Here is a 23,744-nt window from a genome sequence, read left to right on the forward strand (position 1 = left end):
TTTTGCAGACCTCAACAAGCTCCCTAAAAAGGTTGAAAACATGGACCCCCAACACCGAAAGGTTTTCATTAATAGACAGGAATGTTCATGGTACATTATCTGCTTACAAGCAAAGCTATGAGGAAGAAAAGAAACAAACCAAGCAAACCACCATGGACATATTTCTGAAAAAGTGACACGTCCTCAAGAAGAGCCTCAGGCAGGTCCTTCAGGAGGCATTCCAGAAGGCCTTGTTATCCTAGGAGATGACAGCTCCATGAGTGTTATTATCCTGGAAGACCTTCCAGTGGGACAGGATGTGGAAGTGGGAGACAGTGACACTGACGATCCTGATGCTGTGTAGGCTTAGGCTGATGTCTGTCTTAGTTTTTTAACAAAAAAGTTTAAAAAGTAAAAAAAAGCTTATAGAATAAAGATATAAAGAAAATATTTTTGTACAGTTGTACAATGTTTTAACCTAAGTGTTATTACAAAAGTCAAAAAGTTAAAAAGAATCAAAAAATTTATAAAGTCAAAAAGTTACAGTAAGCTAAATTTATTATTGAAGAAAAATATTTTTTATAAATTTAGTGTAGCCTAAGCGTGCAGTGTGTATAAAGTCTACAGCAGTGTACAGTGAGGTCCTAGGCCTTCACATTCACTCCCCACTCACTCACTGACTCACCCAGAGCAGGTTCGTCCTGCAGGCTCCATTCATGCTAAGTGCCCTATACAGGTGTGCCATTCTTTATCTTTTATACCATATTTTTACTGTACCTTTTCTATGTTTAGATATGCAAATACTTACCACTGTGTTATAACTGCCCACAGTATGCAGTACAGTAACATGGTGTACGGGTTTGTAGCCCGGGAGCAATAGGCTACACCATACAGCTCAGGCGTGTAGTAGGGTGTCCCATTTAGGTTAGTCTAAGTACACTCTACGATGTTCACACAATGACAAGATCACCTAACAATGCATTACTGTAGGAGGATTAAGTGAACTGACACATGAACTTCTCACGGTTGGGGAGCGGGGTTCAGCACACAGCAGGGCTCAGCTCAGCTCTTACCATCAACACCACGGGGGCTGTTTTGTGCAGAATTCCATCACCCTGGACCTTTCATGTGCTCTATTATAGGAAAGAAAAACACAGAAAATATCCACTCTTTAATGCTTCTTGCTTCATTGAGGACTCTAATAATAAAAAAAGGCACTTCCAAGACAAATTAAAAGTAACTTTATTTACTGCTAATCTTACCATGAAATGCCTATAAGAATAATTACAAAATAATGCAGTTTTTTTACACTTTTGGTATCATCCTGACATGATGATCCTTTCACAGAAAGGACTATTTACAGTTTACGTAAATATAAAGCTCATTGGTGCAAATACAAACGAAGACGTGTGGAGGCAATATATCCCACATCGGTCTGCTGAGTAGCAATGGATGTTAACAAATGCAGAATAAATAACAGCTTTACACTTTTCTTTTCCTTTTTTATTTTTTTAAAACCATTTCCAAATACAAAAATGTAGACATTCAAAATGGATTTTCATATACATATATATAATTCTGCTGCAGTGGATCAAAAAGCAAAAATGTCTTTAGCATGTTTCATTTTTGAAAACCCACAAGACTATTTATAAATCCACTTACAAAGAGGGTGTGCCAAACCACACCAACGATGGCAGAATCGGGAGCCCTGACTCCGGAGGGAATAGAGAAAACGAAGCACAGAGCACTACCTATTCAATTAAACACGTTTTTCCTCGATGTTCGCAGGAATACTAAGAGCTGAGAAAACGCACCACACATCATGATCCAGGCTCTTTAGAGTCAAACTCACCAGGACTTGTCTCTCCAGCATCGATAAGAAACGGTGGATTATTTAATGACTTATCAATAAAAGTCATTAGATGATCCTTTCATACAGAGACAGCCACTTCTATACATTCTGATATCTGAAACTTTGGTTCTTTTAAAACATCTGATAAAAGCAAAATAATTTCATGACTCTGGAACTCCACAGACTTTTTTTGCCTTTTGAAGTGTCAGTTAAACTACTGTGACGAGGCTTGTGTTGACACGGCCCTGTCACATCCACGTGGGGACACGAGGGGCAGCAGAGGTGGAGCGTGTTCACATTCTCCATGTGTTTGTAATACTGACTCTCACCCACGGTAACACTGCAAGTCTGCTGTACCCTAAATCTATTTCTTTGTTACCTGAAAACTTAATTTTGTACAAAAATATGACTGTTTCTTTAGAAAATAATATATAATTTTTTTTAATAAAACCTGGTAGATAGAAAAAATGGTATATCAAAATATGGTAAACAAATGTAAAATACTTAGTCATTAAAAACATCTCGTAGAAAGACCTTGTGCTGAATGAAGCACTCTCCCCAAGTGCGCGGCCCCACTGCTCTCAGTGAGGGTCAAGTGCCTCTCCTGACTTGGTTTCATTATGTACCCTAACAGTAGTAGCAGAAACCGTCTTAAAAACGGCCCTTTCTCCAACACTAACATTTTCCGTACACTTCTACTTCAACATTAACAAGAGACACCCTCTGGATCAGTGGTTTTCAACTCTGTTGCATATTGGCTCCATCTGGAGAACTTGAAAAGAAAAGGCAATTCGACCTGGGTCTCACCACAAGAGGCTGATTTAACTCATCTGGGATGTGATCCACAAATTGTTATTTTTTTAAAACCTCCCCAAATAATTCTGTTATGCAACCAGGGTTGAGAATCACGGCAAAAGACACATGAGAAAACAGTTATTCTTAACTCTATATATCAACTGATTGTCTGCGGGTACTATTCATTCAGTGACACATCCTCCATATTAAACAACAAAAACCATGTAGACAAGACAGTCACGGAAACTAAAATAAAAAGTTATTAGTAAGCTTTAAACACATATAAACACACACAGCCTCATGTGTTTATATACGTATAACATATATGTATAGTTAGGGTATTTTGGTTAAGCAGAAACTAGTATTACCATAATTTGTTCTTGATTAAAAAAAAAAACACCACCAAGCACAAACATGTTCTAAGACATTTCCACAGCTGTAACAGAAACTGGTTTTGGAAACCCCACAAAATGTGTTATGACATGAACACAACTGATCTGTGACTTGGATGAGGAACTCAGCCGAGCCCTAGAGCTTTCTGGAAGAGCAGGAGGACAGGGCACTGACCAGGCGTGAAGGAGTCACAAGGCATCGTAGCGAGTGCAGTCTCTGGTTATTGCTTAATTCACGTCTTCTTGACCCGGGGCCACGCCTCTGCTATGTACGCGTCTTTGGCTTGCTAGAACCACAGGATTGTGACGGCTTCGTGAGGGTTCACTCTGGGACAGCCCCAGTGGGCGGTAATGGCCACACACTAGGCAATGGTCTCCCCACTAAAAGAAGAGACTCGTCTTGCCTCTCCCTCAAAACATGAGCATTCTTGAGGGAGTGAAAAAATAATTTACCAGCAAATATCTAACAACATCTTTCACATGATAAAAAATGTGATGTTACATGTAATTGAACTAAAAAACAAAACAATGATCCAACACACCACAGCTCAATATTCTGAAGGCTTGGTAACTAGCAAAGGCATCTCCTTTCAAAGGACCATGAACTTCCCGGGCACTTGTCTTGTTGTACATTCTCCGTAGTTCCCTTACCTCTGTGTGACACTTAAAGTGCAATTGTCCCAAAGCTTTTATTTCCGTCTCAAATATATAGAAAAAGAAAGAGCAATGTTTGGGGTGAAGAAAATATGGCACAATAATAAGTCAAGAAGGAGCACATGGCTTTCACCGCCTCTAGCAAACAGCAGGCCGCCCGTATAGCTGCATGTAGACACACTTTATACAACAAACTCTGGAACTTCATCGTGAGTGAGATCCAGAGAAAAGTATTTGCTGGTTCTTTTGACCGGAAAAGCATCTTGGATGTTGACACACTGCTGAGCCAAGCAGCTGCTGCAGTAGAGGCCTTCCTCGTCCAGTCCATGACCACACCCAAAGGTGTAACTCTGAGCCGTGTCTTGACACAGACCTGCAAGGCGCAGGAAGTCTTTCTGGTTAAGTCTGATGTCATCAAGGCTCAAGCTGTGTCGATCGCTGGAGGTCTTTGGTTTTCGACATATAGTCTGCAAAATAAGAGAAGGGTGAAACAACTTTAAGAGTATAGACTAAAGGGAAAGCAATCTTTTCCCTGCAAAGAGAGAGGCTGCAAAATCATAAAAGGCTAAGGAGTCCCTGTATGTTAGGAAGTGGTTTCCAATCCAAGGTTTCTGGGCCCGAGGCCCTGTAGGGAAATATCAGCAACAGCAGCAGCAGTGAACGCTCATGGAGCCTGCACTACATGCTGGCCCTGATCTACACCAGCTACACACACTCACGCACGCACGCACTCCTCCTAGAGCCCCAGGATGCAGGTGCTGCTGTTCCCCCATTCTACAGATGAGTAACCCACGGCACACAGGAGGAAACGCAACAAGAATCCAACGTCTGCTGCATCTCAGAAATCAGGCAATTGCCTTAAAATAAGGCTGAATGGGTCAAGATACCGTCTCTCTGTTTTTTCACTAGGATATGGCAATTCAGTGTGGCAACACTCTCACACTGAAGGCTGTTATTATTTGAATAAGAAATGGGAAAATAGACCAATTATTAAGAAACACAGCTTGAAGAACTAGTTTTTAAAAGCCAGAATCTTGGTGTAGAAAAATAATACAAAGTGTTTCTGGTGTAGAAAAGGTTGGGAGGCGAGCCCCAGAATGAGGAGGCAGCTCCTGAACCTGCAGGGGTCATGTTCTGCCACACGCTTCACACGCCAGGAAGCACGCTCGGAACTCACCATCCCAAGAGGTGGCACAGGCTGAAAACAGAACAGGTCAGCAAACGGTTCAAAAACTACATGGAGGGAAGACACTCCATGGTTATTTAGAGAAAGAGGGCATCCTCTCTCTCACTTCTTGCTGCTCAACACCACAAAGGCCTTGTCAAGACAAAGTTTCACTCAGCTGGGGGCAAAACTGACAGAAGAAGAGATCAAGGCCTGAGCATGACAATGTTTCACTAGGGTGTCACACCCGAACACAGCGTTTCACCGGGCTATCACATCCCAACACTCCCTGAAGACGACGACCCCCTCCCCAGGTGCTGAGGCGATTTCACACATGGAATTCATTCGGTCATCACCACAAATCCTCCAGGATGCGCACAGATGCTCTCCCCATTTTGCAGGTGTGGAGTCTGCACCCCCGCTGTGCCTACAACATGCATGTACACTAAGAGCTGACACTGAGTGCAGAGCTGGTGTGCAGGCAGTGTGGCCCTGGAGCTCGCTGTCCTAATCCTCACACTAAACACAGTGCTCTGAGAAATTACTCACTGGAATTTTCAGAAAGATATTAATAAGACGTCATGTTCACACTACGGCTACTTAAACGGAGGTAAAAGAAAGAAGGGAGACACACAGGGGATAAAAAACAAAAAGGACAAAAAGACCGAGAGGCAGTGCTCAGAGAACAGAGGGACCCTGAGTCGTGGGTGACGTCTGAACGCTGCAGCCGTGAGAGTCGGAGTATTGAGACTCACCTGTATCTTTGACATTTTTATTGTCTAACCAGTGATCACAAGTCATCAGATGCTCTAGCTGAGCAATCTAATGGAATAGTCAGAGTGGGAACACTTCTCCATCACACACCTGACAAGAAAACTCTGCTCCCAGTTGCTGAGGTCAATCAACACACACAGTTAACCTGAAGCCTGAGGCCAGAGGCTTCCCACCCACATAAAGTGCGCAACAAAAGACATCATTTACCCAAATAAAGATCAACACAAAGACAAGCAGAACTAGAAAACAAAACGGAAATAAATTCAGAACAAAACTAGAATGTTATCTCTAGTAAGGATCATCTCCTTAGGGCTTTTAATTTTCACTTGTTTGTATAAATATAAACGTTAAGTTCCTATTCCTATTTAACACTGTTTACAACTCCAGTTCCTTATTTAAATTTTTTAGGTCCTTCCGTACCTGTGGAAGAGAATCAGTACTCTGGCCACGAAGTTTGACAACTGTTTCCGAGGAGCTGGAGGTGGAAGAACCGACTTCTTTTACGATCAACCCTGAAGTGAAACAGAAAGGAAAATGAAGCCTGCCCACGGTTCACACCTCACGCCCCGTCTGACACACCAGGACAGAGGGGCACACGTCACCCATCACTGTGGAGCTCACTGTGACTCGGCTGCAACACTCGCTCTCGCCTGATGATGAAGAGGCAGCAGGGAGATAAACGTGGGGTGAGGGAGTAGGAGTTAGAAACTGAATTTTCCAAAGTAAGCGTCTAAAGTGATGATGTCGGTAATGAAGACAAGGACTGCGGGTATGAGCAGTCTCCTTCCTCTCTCCCGGAGCCTCCCCACTCCCACATCACACCAACTTCGAGTTCACCCTACAGAACAGAGACGCTCCTCCCGGGTCTGTTCCACCTGGACGTGCAGCAGGTAAGCATGGGGCCCCGGCCGCTGGAGTCCCCAGGACTGGGCTGCAGCCGGGCCCAGACAAGGAATTAGCTCACGTCCCGGCCAGTGGCTTCGCCTCCCTGTGGATCAGCGTCCCCCTCTCAGAACACAGGGCTGACAGCAGTGCCTATCCAACAGAGCTTTAACAATGATGAAGGCACAGAGGCACGGGAAGGGCTCAGCGCAGGGTTGCAGACAGGGCACACAGTTCACGAAGCTCTTCCTGGCTGACGGGGACCCTGGGGCACATACCTCCTGGGCAGACCGCACTAGTAAGAGACCAAAATGGGAGGCGACAGTGAAGATTCAGTTATGGATCTCCGAGGTCAATGGAGCCCCTAACCATGCAGCACTCATATTTTGGAAGCAGGATTCCAGGGCTGACGCCTCCCTATGTGACTGTGGCAGGGGAGTAAAGCTCTCCGAAAGAGTGTTTCAGAAGGTAAAACTGCCAATAAGAACTGGAGAGATGGAGGGGAAGGCCACTAATGTTCTCCTTCAAACAGATGAGGGGAGATCCTTAAGGCCAAACAGCTCCTTAGGTCAAGTACCTTCCCACCTTATGAAGAAGAGCCTTAAGTAAGGGGACTTTATCCAGCCACTGCTGGTGTGCTGTCCCTCAGCTCTTCCAGTCTCTCTGTGATGCAGTGTCTACCAGACTGCCTGATGACCAGTGCAGTCGAGACGTGACATACGAAGACGTTCCTGTTGTTACGTGCAGACAGTTTAAAAACCCAGGCAATACTCACGTTTTGGGGTTGGTACCAACTACTTTAGTAAAGAGTCCCTCTCTAGAAAGATTCTTATCTTCCAAAAAGCATTAAACTCTTGAACAAATCTTCACAGGAGAATGAGGACCGGTGCACGTCTGGCACTTGGTAAGCTTCCTTCTGGATTTCCTGGTAAATGTACTTTTGGCTGCCAGGCCTGTAAATAATGTGCTCCAGAACACAGACCCAGCCCTAGAAGAGTCAGCACCACGCCTGGTGCTCAGACATGGAACCAGTCCTACCAAACTCCCACAAGAAGGGAGGGGAGGACAAGCAGTGTGCGTCACCACTACTCAATCTGATTCTCAATCAGTAAACTCAATATAACGCTGTCCATGCACCTATAACGTGCAAATAATTGTCAATGCATAGCTAATACACACTGGAATGTATGTATAAGGAAAAAATTCAGTACAATACAGCAAATGGCACAAAAGGGCCGAGTTTGGCCAAGAGCTCTAAGCACGCGGAGAGCAGCCAGCGCACGGGGTCTGTTGGCCAGGCGGAGTGAGTCTGCAGCTGCCGGCAGGCCTGCTCCTGGAGAGGCTCTGGAGGCCACGCTTCTGCTGATCAGCAACGGGAGCTCCGCCACGACGGGCTCCTGGTGCTCTTGCAGACTGAGGGCCAGGGTGATGGGGACTGTGCGCTGGCCCCTGCTCGGCACACAGGGAGGCTCACTGTCAGAGACTGCGGGTCTTGACAGAGCAATGGCAGGCTACCCCAGGTGTAGCAGGGTCTTTCACTCAATCAAAGCTCCAAGTGGCAGAACAAGCAGCACCTAGGCCATTTCGACAGTGCTGGTTGCTAAGGCACACTTTTCTCAAGAACAGAGACTAATTCATGACATCTGACAAAAGCAGTTAGAAGTGACTGAGGTTTGAAAACAAACCAATACTGCTGCTATTTTTTTTAAGATAACATCTTTCATTTGATAGAAATATACATTATGTATTATATTACATAAACTATATGACCCTATAATAGGGTTGCAGGGAATGCACATTTTCTGGAAGAATTCATCAACTATGGAACTTACGAGTGTCTCTTTATGTCAACTTTTTTGGACACTTTTTCCTCAGACTCCTGTACCCAATATGATACAGTCAGGAGAAAACAAACCAAGCCAGAGGCCAGACTTCTGTTTCTATCCACCCACAGAGCATCTGCCCTCTCTAATCCGCAGGTTTTCTCATGTGTCAAAAGGAGGAGGCCAGTCTGAAGGGTCTCCAAGAACCCTTCCAGATGTATTACATGATTCTCTGATGATCATTTAAGGTAGCAAAAAAAAGAGACAAAGCCTTATTACACAGCTTTGTCCAAGCGTGGGGCAGAGGATGCTCATGCCCAATCCTGGAGCTTCTCCACCTTCCCCTGCTCCCACAGATGGCACTCGTCTTGTGCTTCATAACACTGACTTGGAAAGGCTCGTCTTCCAGTCCTGGCTCTGATCCAGAGCTCCCGCCGCCCTTTCTATGTCTGAGGCACCTGCTTCTCGGTCCAGGAAAACCTACTTCCTAAGGAGAAGAGCTTCCCACAAGAGCTCACCGGAGTGTCCATTCAGCTGCCGTGACAGGAGCATGTCCTCCGTGATATAGATGCACATGTCTGGGCTGACTTCCAGGGACTCTTCATTCATCCGCTCCAAGTCCCTGGGGTCATCAACCAACATCTCTATTTCTGACACAGAAGAAGGAAAAGACATTGAGTGACATGAAGGGACGTGGCCACCATAATTCACAGCCAAACTTTGAGGAGGCAATGTAATTACTTATGTTTAAAAACAAATTTGCTAATGAGAGTCTACAATGGGAAACTCTAGGGACAATTCTCAACTAGATGCTATGTGCTCTCTTTTTCACAGGATTGCTGTGTTATCTACGTGTCTGCTAATGGCATGATTTGATTGCGGATTATTCTTTACTCCTTAAGAAAGAAGAAAAGCTGTGCTATCATGCTGTGGCGACAAAGGGCAGACAGACTGAGGGGCCGTCAACAGCAGACCACTGACACAGGTAGAACAACTGGTCCTGAGCTCCCGTTTCCCACAGCTGCCCACTCTCAGGGCATCTGGTGACTCAAACTGAGAGCCACAGGAATTCCTCAGTAACCACACATACGTTATGCAGTTTTCCTTAATGGAGTCAGTATCTTTTCCCCAAACCTGAACGCTAGAGCAATGATCTGAGACAGAAAAGTAATAAAAAAGATGCACACAAATGCTAAGTTTGGCTGATAGAGGCTCTAGGTCTCGTCTTATCTCCTTAAGACAGTTAGGTAGCCAGGTGCAATACTCACTAACTAATCAAACGGCCTACGCTCAAATCCTCCTTTTTTGCAGAAGCCTGAGACATTTCTGTCAATATCACTGCATCCACTCTTTTGTCCTAACCAACGCCTACATAATCCAGGAATCAGAAATACAGACGTGAGGACTGCAGGACCAGCCTCTTCTCTGCTTCATATAAGCCAACTAGGACTTAGAATCCACAAATCCATCCTGCGGCCACAAAGGATCATGACTAGAGGGAGACTGTGTTCACAAACACAAGCAATTCCACCAAGCCATTGGGGAAGACGGCAGGACACCTCTCCTTCTCTATACTACTCCTTAGTCGCTCTCCAGACATCAACTCCACAGAACCAATGTTTGACCAAAAAAACCCAGTACAGAAAAAGAAGAGAGCAGTGACGACGGGTCAGGGTTAGCTCTGGGGGTCTGGGGGAGGTTACCGTCATCCTGCAAATCCTCTTCCAGGCGGTCCTTGCCGCCACTCTCCACTCCTGAGGTGTGGGAGCTGCCATGGCTGGTCATCGAGCTGCAGGTTTTCAGCTTGCGGTGGATGGCGCTGCCAGAGTAGCTGTCCTCCGGCCCTGTGTCCCGGGGCTTGGTGTCGGCCTCGATGCCCGAAGTGTGGGAGCTGCTGTGGCTGGTGGTGGAGTGACGCGACAGGCGCTTGTGCTTCATGCTGCCAGCGCTGCTCCCGCTGGCCCGGGACCGCTTCTCCAGCTGGTCCATGTCGAGGTCCAGGTTGTCGCTGATGTACGATTCCCGGTACTGCTTCTTCTCTGTGTGGTGACGAACACAGCTCGTCATTACATCAACCAAGACAGAAGGGAGGGCTGCTTAGGTTACCTGAGTCATCAGGCCAAGAACAAGTGCAGTTTCACACCCAGAACCTAGTGACTAGGAAGTGCTGATAATTCTCACAGGAGCTCAACTTCAGAAGCCTGCAGCGGGGATGAGAACCAGGACAACAGACTCGAGGGGAGTATCGTTTCAAAGCTTCAAACACTAATGACAGTGCTACTCAAAGTATCTGCAAGCTGTTAGTGGTCCACAATGAAATAAGTGCAGCAGCTGAGAATACACATTGAGAAACTCTTAGAGCAACCTGACATTGCCACGACAGCCACTAATATGACTCTGTATTTTGGAAAAGTACCTGTCCACAGTGGATTAGGAATTTTAAAAAATCTGGTCCTTCCCCACAGACAATCTCAGAAGCACTGCTATAGAAGACTGTTTAATAAATACACTTAGGCTAGTTGCCATTCATTTTATTTGTTAATTTGTTCAATCTGGTCCATTGTTAGCTTAGCTCTAACTGCTGAATACCATTTAAAATAAAACTATTCTTCCTAGAATTTCTTTCAAAAAGTTCTAAAATTTGGGTTTTCATTAATGAAGATTGTTTTTCTCCATTTAAGCTGAATGAGTGAGGCTTTATCATCTATTTAGAAAACAAGTTTGAAATCACTACTGGTTTGATGATTTATACCCATGTGGCCTCTGATGGGTGAAACTGTTCTTCGATTTAACATGTCAGTGCTGGTCTTTAATGCAGTCAAAGACACAATATTGCAAAGTCCCTCTTATCAAATGCTAAACTAACCATTACATAAAGGCAGAGTCACAACTAAGCTGCAGGTGTACAACTGACACAAAAATATTATTTTTGTGTTTCAGGTCAGAAATTTAAAACAGAAATAGTTTAGCTTCCTTATATTTTTAATACTTATGAGAAATAACACATTAGAACAACGTTAAAAATGAAGAGTGCAGGGCTGGCTTGGTGGTGTAGTGGTTAAGTTCACACACTCTGCGTAGGCAACCTGGGGCTCGCGGGTTTGGATCTCGGGTGCAGATCTACACACCGCTCCTCAGGCCATGCTGTGGCGGCAGCCCATATATAAAATAGAGGAAGACTGGCACAGCACGTTAGCTCAGGGACAATCTTCCTCAAGCAAAAAGAGAAAGATTGGCAACAAATGTTAGCTCAGGGCCAGTCTTCCTCACCAAAAAAAAAAAAAAAAAAGAAGAGTGCAGTTCGCGAATGTTAAATTGATATTATTTCAGAAACTGCTAACTAGCAGACTAATTGGGTTCTCATGGGCCTGTTAATAGATGTAATTGTCTTGTTTCTTGATTAAGTGAAAATACTTGCACTCCTCATGTCTGAATCCACCTCTGAAATATAATCACCATAGGCTCCCCAGAGAGGTAATGAGCGTCAGCAGAAAGAGAGATGCTCTCCAGGATGCAAAGCAGAAAAAATGCTGGAGAAGGCCGTGTGTACATTTCTGGGCTCCAGCCCATTCACGAAAATTCTAAGGAATTGGGCTGAAACACAAAGGTGATTGTGTGTACCCACACAGAAGGCAGATCAGACAGGACATCAGAGCCAAGCACATACATCGCTGCAACGAAAGTGACCCATCTCCTAGGGCTGCCCCAGGTTCTAACAATTCCTATCTTCTGAAGGCAAAAGGGGTTGAGATGAAGATGGAGAGCTAACGGGGTTTGCAAAATTCTCAATTTCTGTTCACTGTCGTATCATAATAATAGCCATGCAGCCCTTGAAAGGGTAGAAAGAGAAAAAAGTAAAAAAAAGTGCTACAGGGTGTTGGAGTGCTAAGACGATTGGGAAATGTGGGTCTAATAATTCAAAAGCTTTTCTGCCTCTTTACAAATAGCCCTTTCACTCCCAACTTCTGAACAGCTTTGGAGCCAATTTTAGTTATGCTGTATTCACTGGTCCTCTTCCTAGAGGACAAGCACGTGCGGCCTGCTCTCTCCCTGACAGGAGCCTAGTGTCAGTGTGCCGGCGCAGCCGTGGTGCTCCACGTGACTGCTTCTGTTCCCTTATGGTGCTGGATCACTTAGATCCTCTGCAAACATCTAAGAAGCTTCGCACCACTCAGATTCAAACTGAGAGAAACATTTAAGTAATTCTGAAATTTATTCTAAGAAACGCACAATGCAACCTCTCATCCCTAGTAATCACTGGTGTCAACAGCGTAGATGATGGATACACTGGTGTTCTTTTGACTCCCTCTGTTGTAAAAGCCCGGAGGCCACAAAGTTTCTCAGACGTTATTCTGGAATATAACACAGTCAACGTGACCTCCTGATGCACGACTTAAGAATAAGCTCCAGCCACTGAACAGAGTTGCGTTAAAAAAGTTTTTAATGACACAGGCATTTTATCCCCTCTCTTTTAAACTCTACGGAAGCATTCTAGTGGTCATTTTCTACCATAACATGCTGAAATAGTGTTTCAGATAGGGTGATTCTAAATGAAATTTAATTAAGATAAATACAGACTCTTTTTGTGCTGTTTTTTCACTAAAGTAATGTTGAGAAAAGGGCTTTCTGGTCAAAATGATGCAGCCCTTGAGTGTGGGTGAGATAACTGGACTCAGGCCCAGGGAAGCCCAGAGTCAGTTTCAGGCTTTCTTCAGACCTGGAGGGATCTCTAAGTAGAAGAAACTAAGTATACAGAAAAAAAAAAAAAGCTGTCCCCCTACACTTTCCACATAAAAGATCTAATTTACACCCCATCTCTCCTTGCCTGCCCCACTCACATAAGCCCCAAATGCACTGGGACCACACCTGATACCAGACAAAGCCCAGCAATCTGGAGAACTCAAAACTCGGCGTGATTTCACCTGAGAGCCTATAAGGAGGCTCATTAACTCCCTCAGGTTCTAGAGGGCTCCCTTAAGGTCATCTAAACAAGAATTCACTAAAATGCTGCTGGCAGAGAGCTTACGGAATCAGTGAACGTCTTGAGGTGCCAAGCTGGCCATTTAGGAATGAGGCTGACTTGGCGAATGACGGTCTCTGCACCTGACTACGTCACCATCCTTACAAGTCTCCTCAGCACTTCTGCCCCGTCTGAATTTCTCTTAATATGCACGTCAGCCTTAGAGAGAAATGTGCTACAGCGACGAGTCATCCTGGGGAAACACTGGAGGTCGGTCAGGTAGCAGAGGAAGCCGATACCCCTGACAGTGACACCAACTCTCTCCGAAGCAGAGGAAGTTTGGTGGCAGAGCGTGGGAAAGGATTCATGCTCTCATTGCTGCTTAAATTACAATGGCATCTCCATACTGGGCCTCATTTAGATTTAGACCGCTTTTGAGAGAAACCAATCAGATGTGCAAACCTCTATAAGGTTTTTCATTTGTGAAGAGAGGACAGGTATTGTCCTTTTTCGGTAGGAAAGGTGAGGTCTGAGAGGTCAAAATTTGTTTCAGACACAGACCTAAGATATGAATCTGCATCCTAATGTTCATGCAAATATCCCAAAAAGAATCTAATAGAATTACCAAGAATTACCACAATGTGAATTTGCAAAACAAATTGAAGACATTAAAAAATAAACAAATATGCAAAGTAGTGTTTTTGGGGATAAGAAGTTGGGGTGTTTTAAATGGAGAATCCACAGGGTGCCGCCACTCAAGATGAAGGGTAACCCTTAGATAATGCTGTCAAGCTGAAGCCTGCGTGGGAGCCCCTCCCCCTGCCCTCCTCCTTCCTCACAGTGACTTGCCCCCCTTTTCAGGGCCCAGGACTCTGCAGCCCCAAACGTCCTGCTCTGTTCTGTGTCTCAGCAAAGCTCCCACAGAACTGGCTGACAAAATCTTGACATGAATATTCCCTCTCCTCTGTCATTCTTGCTGAGCCAGACTTGGGGGCCCCTCAGCAGTCAATGAGAGAGGCTGTGGCACTTCTGTGACCCGCCTTCACTGCCACTCTAACCTACGGAGTAACGGCTGGAAGGAATCGGCATCCAGCGGACAGCAGCACCAAGGTGGACCCGCGCATGTACAGGGCTCAGAGGAGACAAGCCTGGGCCTGCACCTTCATGTGGTGGCTTTTTGCCAAGGATGTTCAAGCCAAGCGTGGGGAGGGGCGTTAAAGGACAAGAGTAACCTCGGGTGTGGCAGACAGTGACAGGGCAGGTGGGCTCGCGGCTGGCCCTTGCCTTCTGGGATGGAGCTGAGAAGGAAACAGGAGTGCTGCTCTGAATCTGGACAGGCCCAGCCTCAGATCCCACTCTTCAGGAGACTAGTGCCGGGTCGTGGCAACTGCAGAGCCAGGGGCCAAAGATGGCAAAGGTGCCCAAGACCCCGCCATACCTTCGCTTTCCTCCAGCTTCCGGATGTGGCGCAGGACAGGCTGCAGATTCATGTAGAGGCGGTGGCTGTTGCTCAGGAGTTGCAGGAGGTGTCTGGAGCGCATGGGGCAGCCTGTGTAGTAGATGAGCTTCCTGGCGGAGGGCAAGCCATCTGGCAAAATCTCAAATTTCTTACCCTGTGGAGGGAAAGTGTGAATCAGATTCAGGAAGAAAATCTCTGATTTGCCAAGGTTCTCTCCATTATCCATTTAGTAAGGAAAACTACGGATTCAGAAATACATGCATACACCCCTGTGTTCATTGCAGCGTTATTCACAATAGCCAAGACTTGGAAGCAACCTAAGTACCCATCAAGGGACGAATGGATAAAGAAGCTGTGGTATATATACACAATGGAATACTACTCAGCCATAAGAAACGATGAAATCCAGCCATTTGTGACAACATGGATGGACACTGAGGGTATAATGCAAAGTGAAATAAGTCAGAGGGAGAAGGTCAAATACCGTATGATTTCCTTCATTAAGTAGTAGATAATAACAACAATAAACAAACACATAGGGACAGAGATTGGATTGGTGGTTACCAGAGGGGAAGGGGGGAGGGAGGAGGGTGAAAGGGATAATTCGGTACATGTGTGTGGTGATGGGTTGTAATTAGTATTTTGGTGGTGAACATGATGATGTAATCTATGCAGAAATAGAAGTACAATGATGTACACCTGAAATTTTTACAATGTCATAAACCAGTTACTGCAATAAACAAAAAATTTAAAAAAAAAAACATGCATAAAGCTCCAATCAAAATTCTCTGAGGAATAAATTACTGTTCTCCTTTTCAAAAATGTCACAGAACAGAGGATTACCAAACATTCAGGGAAGCGTCTAGCCAGAGTCTTTTGGTTCTATCTTTGGTTTATCTGGCTGGGTAGGCCATTCACATCAAGGAGAAGAGAAGGACCCATCGTGAAAGCACCCTCCCACCACTCCCACTGAGCAACAAGACGACAGATTCCAGAAGAGGAAGGCACTCAAACATTTGTGGAACACTTACAATGTACCAACCACTGCGCTAGGCACTGAGAGAATGGCAGTGAATAGAACAGACAAGGACCCTATCTTCACAGAGCCACATTCTGGTGGGAGAGATGGTAAATAAACACATAAAATAATTATAGTTTATGATAAATTCTGGGAAGGAAGCAAATAAGGAGTTGTGATAGTGAACAATACAGGATATCTAGGATTTAAGAAGATGGAAAACTTCTCTGGCTGGACAAAAGAGGGAGCTGGGAGCTGGAGGGACAGTGGAGGGATGAGACAGGAAGGAGAAGGAAGAAATACGAGGAGTATAAGTCTCTCCCTATGAGGAGAGATGTAAGGACTCTCAGGCATTAAGTCTGGGCTCATTAACGTCAAGTTCTAAGTTGAGGGTGAGTTCAGCAAAGTTCCTCAGTTATGGGGTATTATGAACTCCTTTAACTTTCCTAATAATGAATAAGGCAGCAGGACTACAAAAGGGAATATTCCAGACACAATGATTGTCAGCAAAGGGGAAGATAAAGCAGAGGGAGGCATATTCTAACTACACACTCAAGTCAGTGCAGAGCAACAGGGGTCATGTGACTCTGCCGGGCAGGATTTTTCCATTTTAAAGGAACTCAATGCTAGAACGGTAACAACTGACACTTAGTGAGCAATCAGCACATATTAACTCATTTAATGGTCACCACAATTGAACATTAAAATCAGGGTCAATCATCCTTGATTTGGAGTAGAGACACTGCAGCACAGAGAAGTTAAGGGACTTGCCCAAGGTCACACAACCAGGCAGGGCTGGGCTGGCTGCAAGAAGGGTCACCTGGGAAGTCTGTCAACATAGATTCCTGTCCTCCACACCTACTTAATCAAAAATCTCCTGAGGGAGGAGGAGGCCCAGAAATTTGTATTTTAAACAAGCTCCTCAGATAAGCCTGATGCATAACTGGAGTCAGGGACCACTGAGTCTAGGACCCTTAGAAAGTTCCCTTTCATAAATGTATTTGATTACTACTTAATCCGGGACATGAAAGGGGCAAGTGGTGTAACAATTTGCTCATTTTCAAACAGCTCAGATCCTTTCACAAAAAGCCTGAAGGAGAGAGCCAGCGAGGAGGCAGCAGGCCAGGCCCCACGGAACGCAAGAGTAAAGTGAGATCAGACTGAACCGTGCCCAAGCACTTCAAGTCCTGTAGAGTCAGAAACAGGTCTCTGACTCACGAGGCAGTGGGAGGCAGTGCCCAAGTGTTGCTTGGCAATACCGCCCTTTGTCCACATAGACACCTTCCTGACGGGAGAGAAGCCCATGGGGACAGAGCCTCATCTTCCTCCTTTCTTTGTGTATTTTTCCAATAATTTCTGAACAAAGCAAAATTCAGGGTTTTAATGACCACTAGATATTCACATTATTAACTGTAATTCTTTGAACCCTACCAAAAAACGGATAAAGCGGGCAAAGTAGAGAAACAGCTGGGAAAAATAAAAAATTTGCTCTGACAAAAGGAAGTGTACCATTCTCAGTATTCTAAAAATAAAAGTATTTTTCCTGTTAAGCACTGTAGACCTTTCTTTATAATGACGAGTTTCAGAGTCAGATATGAATAGAAACATCTTTTTATATTACTCTTTATTCTTCGCTCAGAAGAAGCAACTTCCAAAGGAACTGGCCGACCCCACACTAAGAGCCAACTACCCTCTGATTACGGCTTTCTGCTTTCCCACCCCTCAGCTGCATGCTTTTTAAAACAACTGTATTTGATGAACTCATCTGTGCTTTTCCCACCACATTTCTTCTACAACTAGAATAACGAGGGTCATGAGGTGGGAAGCAGACACACAAACCAAACTTAGTAATTTCTTATGCTGTAAGAGTCTTTGATTTTAGGTTCACTACTGAGTGCCAAGGAGTACAGCATAGGCATAAGAATATAAGAGAGCTACTAATTATCTTCAATTTTTAAAAAATATCTTTTGTGCCTGGGACAATATTGTTTAAAAAACAAACAAACAACAGTCCACAAAAACAAACAACTGAGTAATTTATTTTAAACTCACCACAAACACCAACTTTCCAACATTTGTCCAGGGGAAATCGTAAAGTAATTGTTTCTCTTCATCTACATTCTGTGGAAAGAGTTATAATGCACAGTTACTGAGGTAATGGACAGACACTATAAAATGGTCTTACATCTCTCCCAGAAAACTGAAATACAGTAATTAAAATCTAAGAGAGGTCCCTAACTCTCCCTGGAGACGGGCAGACAGTAACTAAAGATGAGTGGCACAATTCTGCAGCTCTGGTTCCTGAGGGGCTGCACTAAGTGGTCTTTTCCCAGCAACCTATTCCCTTCTGGCCTGTCCCTAAATTTAAATCGAGTCCAACAGACTCAGGCGTTGCAGAGATGAGATAAGGCACGCTTTCATAAGCGGACATTCTGCCTGTATCCAGAGATGAGATAAGGCACGCTGACTTGCACAAGCGGACATTCTGCCTGTATCTGAGATAAGACGTCCTTATTTTCCCCTAAGTCTCACAGAAAGAGGCATTCTCTCTCCCCTGCTGACGCTGTAGGGTAACACCATCCCACCCGCAAAAGGTGACAGTTACTACTTCTTCATGGGACAAGCTGCATCAGCAAAGTGTAACAGAAATTAAAACACCTGGTCAGGCACTGTATTAAAATCTCAGTTTTCTTCCCACAATTATAAACACACCAGACGATGAAAGAAAATATTTAAAATCAACGACACACAAAGAAAAATGTCTGGATATTAGCAGTCTATTAGTGATGACCCTGGGCCCATCTTTGGCTCACCGCTTTCTGTTCTAGAAGACTTATTACTGCCAAGGGTCAGACCGCACCCCTTCATCTATCCCACATCACCCACAACTGTGCTCGACAACCAGGAAGTGACCACCAGTCAATGGCCGGAAACGGACCAGTGAACCTATCGCAGGACAACACAGGCAGGCACAGTGTCAATGTCACACACAGTGGACATCGTCTGACACTTACTTCTCATTTACTAACCTGAAAAATCTGGATTCCACGCATGGTCAATCCAAGGGTCAGAGAGGCTTCCATTTCCCTTTTATCCTGTAGGAATAAAATTAGAATATATTTTTATTCTACAGTTGACAGTTCAGCACCAAAGAAAAGAAACAGAAAGAGAAATTTCAGGATTGGCAAGTTTTTGACTTAAAATAACTTTGCTCATCTTATCTTTCTGCATCTCTAGTTTTTTACAAAGTTTAAGAACACCATGAGTGCATATTAAATCAATAATGGTAAATTCTACTTTTTAAATCTCTGAGATTTCAAAGCATTGGTGTTTTTACTATATTACATACATTTTCATATCTGACAATATTCTAAATACTTATGTTATTGAGAACTCCAGTAAACAACTATTTTTGCTGCTTTTGCATTACTTTTTTACCTTCCATCTTATGCTTAACCTTTTCTCAAATGCTAGAATCTTGAATCTAATGTCATAGTTATATTCTGAGATGCAACAGACTTTATATGTTTCAAACTAGGTAAATCCCCCAGCTCTGAAGCCAAAATTAGAGGTGAGCCTAAATATTTATGGCTGTCTCATGAGGACAGATAATAAAGCTGTAAAAGCTCTATATTCAGTTAGTTTGGAAAGAAAATATTTATTTTTAAGCAGTTCAATTATCACTTGCCATTGATACACATTCTACTAGCTAAACAATAAATAATAAAAAATAAACTATGAGTATAAAGGAAAAAGTTCTACAATTAAGAATTACTCTGAAATTTGGCTACATCTTTTAAATGCTCATCTGTAATAAGTGGATATAAGCTATGAAGTTCAAAACAGAAGATAAATAAGATTACTAAGTCACAAATATTTTCATTATGAGATTTCTCAACAAAAACAATAAATGAATATGTACAGATCTTTATTACGTTTAGTACTAGGTTTTCTGATGAACACGGGAAGAAACATTTTTAGAAAATGCACCCTCACCTGCAGAGTAAATAGGGGAGAGAGCCTACTTTCACTATTTGGGCCGTTCTAGCCAACTAACATACTTTTACATCAAGACAGTAATTTCTCTTTCAGAGCTGTTCTGATTGCTTCCTGAAATGAGACTGTGCTCATAAAAATGCTGGTCGTGCATGTATGAGGTGTCTGTTACTGGGAAAGCGGTGCAGAGGGTTTTTTCCAGAATATTTCCTATCCTCTGTTCACCTTACTTCCATTTTATAAGCAGGTCTTAAATGAAGCAGTTTTAATGGCTCCCACTAGATTTCTCCAAACTCTGCCCATGAGGTAATATCTACTTCCCCACTTCATTCAGCTACATTATTAATTATCTTGTTTTAGGCAGACAAGAGAATCATTTTCTGTGCCATAGAGATGTAGATTACTTTAAGCAAATTTGAAAGATTGATTTTTATACAAAAGATAAATTGGGGAAATCTACTTCACCAAAGAATTCTTGAGAGGATTCTTTAAAATACTAAACTTCCCTAGCCAATAAGGAGCAATTACTATTTATGTAGCACTCACTAATGTGCCAGGCCCTCCACCTGTTTATTATAGATTCATTATCTCACAGAATCTTCCTAACATTGTGAAATGTTCAATCATTCCCACGTAATAGACGGCCCAGGATTATTCTGCCTAGGATCCCAGTAATAGCAAGTGGTAAGAGAGGGTTTCTAATTCATATATGATTCCAAAGCCACACTTTTTCCAATCTATCATTCATACTTCTAATACATTTTAAAATACAGATTGTCAAAAATGTCATTTATTTGCATTTTCTCATATAAACTGAAGTGTCACATATGAAATCTCTTAAGGGGAAAAAAATAATTCAGTCCTTTAGGAATTGAGCCAAAGAGATCTTGTGGAACTCAATCATGCTTTTCAAGGATGACAGGGCTTTAACAATGCCTCTCTTGGGGATGGAAGAGAGGAAAAAACACCATCCTCTGGTCCCTTATTGAGTTTTCTGAGCCAGCCAGGAAGATCACTCAGCAATACATCCCACCTCCAGTCCAGAGTCCAATGGTCTAGTTGTACCAACCTCACCACAACGGTGGGGCAGAGACACCAAGCACAGAGACAATGATAATGGTAATAGTAGCTGAACATCAGGCTAAGGTGGCATGGCTTTCTCATCCATTTGTTCCTTTAGTCTTCAACAATTCTCAGAGGTAGGCAGGTCACCATCCCCATTTAACCACAGGGAAACTAAAGCACAGAGAGGTTAAGTAACTTGCCTAAGGTCACAGAGTAAGAGGTTGACTCCATCCTATCTGGCAAGAGTTCTTGCCAAAGAAGTGACACTTGTGAAACAGGGAGAGGCATGGAGAGGTGGAGGGGAAGAGAAGATGACAAATAGTGTGAGAGATTAGCCTGGCCCCAGCTATTATTTGGGAGTGTGACCTCTGACCCAGGATGGGAAAATGAGGCTAGAGGGACACAGGACACAAAAGAGGGTCACAAAGTTCAGAGAGCGAGGGGAGCGTGAGGTTCCTGGTTTAAGCACAGGAAGACCTGGGTTGAATTCCGGCTCTGCCACTTACTAGTTTTGTAGTCTTTGCTCGGTTTCCTCTTCTGTAAAATGAAGATTACAGTTCCTATCTTACAGACTTGTGAGAATTTTAAAAAAAGGATAAATATAAAGTGTGCCCTGTCAACACAGCACTCAACAAACACTGGCTGTTGTGTGACATTCTTGTGATTAATGGATACAATGCAGGCATGGCTTCACTTTGAGGAATATTAAAAATTACTGATCAAACGTTACTGCCCAAGGCAGAAATGCAGATTTCGGAACGAGAAAAATAAGTATTTTGTAATCACTGAAAAGGCAGATTCACAACTTGCAGCCACTTGTTATCTAATATTAGCACCATTAAAAAAGACTTCCCCTGGCTCTGGCCCCAGGAAAAGCATCGCTGACCCCAAGACTGACCCACGACAACAAACAGCAGTTCACGTGAAACTCCTAAAAAAGCCCGCTAAAAAGCGAAACGACAACTGTAAATAAAAGCTGCTTCTGATTGAGGAGGCATTCTTTTCTCCGCAGCTGCAGACTCCCTACAGTTTTGTACCTTATACAGTCTGTAGTAATGAACGGCCACGTCGTCCAGTCGGACGGCCTCTTTGATGTATTTAAGATGAGCCTCGGAAGCCGTCAGCGCAAACTGATCTTTGTGCATGTTTGGGATGTGCTTCAGGATGTAGTCTTTCCCTCTCTTGGCAAGAACCTGTCGGCATAAACGGGTGTGCAATGAGACACTTGCTGGAGGGGTGTAAGGACCACTTTCACCCCCAAAATGGTTCAAGGGTCATGTAAACTGGCTAATTTCCCTAGGAAAGTCCAGTTTCTATTCTGTTTTCACCATCTGTTGTTAGGCTGAATCAGCTCATGCTAGAAGCTACAAAGTCAATTTAGCTGTAGTACTGCGTATCTAAGAAGAAAAATCACAAGAAATGGGAAAAAATGTTCTCTTGGCTTTAAACTCACCAAGAAAAAAACCATGCAAACTTGCAAAATTTGTTACACATCATGTTTATACTTGCAAACTTATTGGTACCATGAATACATCTGTCAGCACATCTTCAGGTTCTACAAACTACTTCACTCCTCTAAAATTACAGCCACAGAGTGGGAGTTCCTAAAAGTTACTGCAAAGAAGGCGGGGCGCTGGGAAGAATCCTCTGAAACATGTTTGGTTTTGCGTAAGAGGCGACAGGAGCACTCTGACCATTTCTGAGGAAATGTCACCCAGACGTTCCCCACACTGCACCGTGGCTCAGATTCTCACGGGCAGCAGCCTGCACTTTCAGAAGTCAATGGCACACAGCTTCCAGCAGCTGCAGGCTAGGCGAGGTGTCCACTACTTACAGTCTCCACTGATGTCACAAGGACTACAAAATACAGAATTACGCTAAGGGAGCAAAAAGTAGTGTTTAAAAGCATCAGTTTTAAAAGTTAGAGAATTTTTAGTTCTAAAATGTTTTTGTAAATATTGACATTTTGTTTCTTCCTATTAAATTAAACATAATAAATTACTGACCAATTATGAAGTTTTGCTGAGAACTCAAGTTACAGATCTTTCTTTCTAGACCACTTTTATACGGAGACCATCTAAATCCGTATTTGTCAACCTTTTTCAGGTGAAAGAACACAGAGAAAATGGTATTTGTAAGGGCACTGAAGTACATGGATTTGGAGACCCCAAGGGTTGAGGAAACTGGTATTCGGCACTTGGGATGCCAGGACACACGGACCGGGAAGCTCTGATTTAAATGACCGAGATTCAGGGAGTCTCTGATGACAACTAGGGAATGTCAACAAAGCTAATTTTGGTCCAACAGACAGTGACACGTACAAGGTAGACACCTTTTGTGCTTTCTCTTCAACAATGGAAGCACTGTCAGTCAACAAACACTTGTATTGAGCACCTCAATGCGAAGTGCTCAAGAAACAGAAAGGGGGGCCGGCCCAGTGGCACAAGCAGTTGAGTGCGCGCGCTCGGCTGCAGTGGCCCAGGGTTCACTGGTTCGGGTCCCAGGCATGCACTGACGCACTGCTTGTCAGGCCATGCTGTGGCGGTGTTCCATATAAAGTGGAGGAAGATGGAAGATGGGCACGGATGTTAGCCCAGGGCCAGTCTTCCTCAGCAAAAAGAGGAGGATTGGCATGGATGTTAGCTCAGTGCTGGTCCTCCTCACAAAAAAAAAAAAAAAAAAAAAAAAAAACAGAAAAGGTTAAGTCTATGCCTGTCCTTTGGTTTACTGGGGGCAAAAGATAAATAGACCCCTTGAAATTAAGATGTAAAATACTGATGTCCAGGGTCTTATTGAGCCCAGTGGAGGGGCACTGGGCAGCTGGACAATCCGCCCAGAGGGAACACGGCTGAGCTGAGTCCTGGAGGATGAACGGGAGTTAGCCAGGTGGACAGAGACAGGGGCTTCACCGGCTACAGGAGCTGCAGCAA

The 23,744-nt window shown here is 43.9% G+C and overlaps 1 protein-coding gene across 5 annotated transcripts in view; it reads right to left on the reverse strand.

The window, feature by feature from the left end:
- Positions 1-1,203: 1,203 nt before the first annotated feature.
- FRMD6 (FERM domain containing 6) overlaps positions 1,204-23,744 on the reverse strand; it is a 74,908-nt gene continuing 52,367 nt past the window's right edge. For all 5 annotated transcript variants that reach the window (XM_058540568.1, XM_058540564.1, XM_058540565.1 and 2 more), the window contains 8 exons: positions 21,852-22,007; positions 18,783-18,848; positions 17,806-17,874; positions 14,715-14,889; positions 10,020-10,355; positions 8,835-8,966; positions 6,032-6,123; positions 1,204-4,139 (listed from right to left, as the gene is read on the reverse strand). In XM_058540568.1, coding sequence (XP_058396551.1) covers positions 3,855-4,139; positions 6,032-6,123; positions 8,835-8,966; positions 10,020-10,355; positions 14,715-14,889; positions 17,806-17,874; positions 18,783-18,848; positions 21,852-22,007 — 1,311 coding nt within the window. In that variant the 3' untranslated portion in view covers positions 1,204-3,854. The remainder of the gene's footprint in view (positions 4,140-6,031; positions 6,124-8,834; positions 8,967-10,019; positions 10,356-14,714; positions 14,890-17,805; positions 17,875-18,782; positions 18,849-21,851; positions 22,008-23,744) is intronic.

Source organism: Diceros bicornis, chromosome 5, assembly GCF_020826845.1.
Source record: "Diceros bicornis minor isolate mBicDic1 chromosome 5, mDicBic1.mat.cur, whole genome shotgun sequence".
Taxonomy (NCBI): Eukaryota; Metazoa; Chordata; class Mammalia; order Perissodactyla; family Rhinocerotidae; genus Diceros; species Diceros bicornis.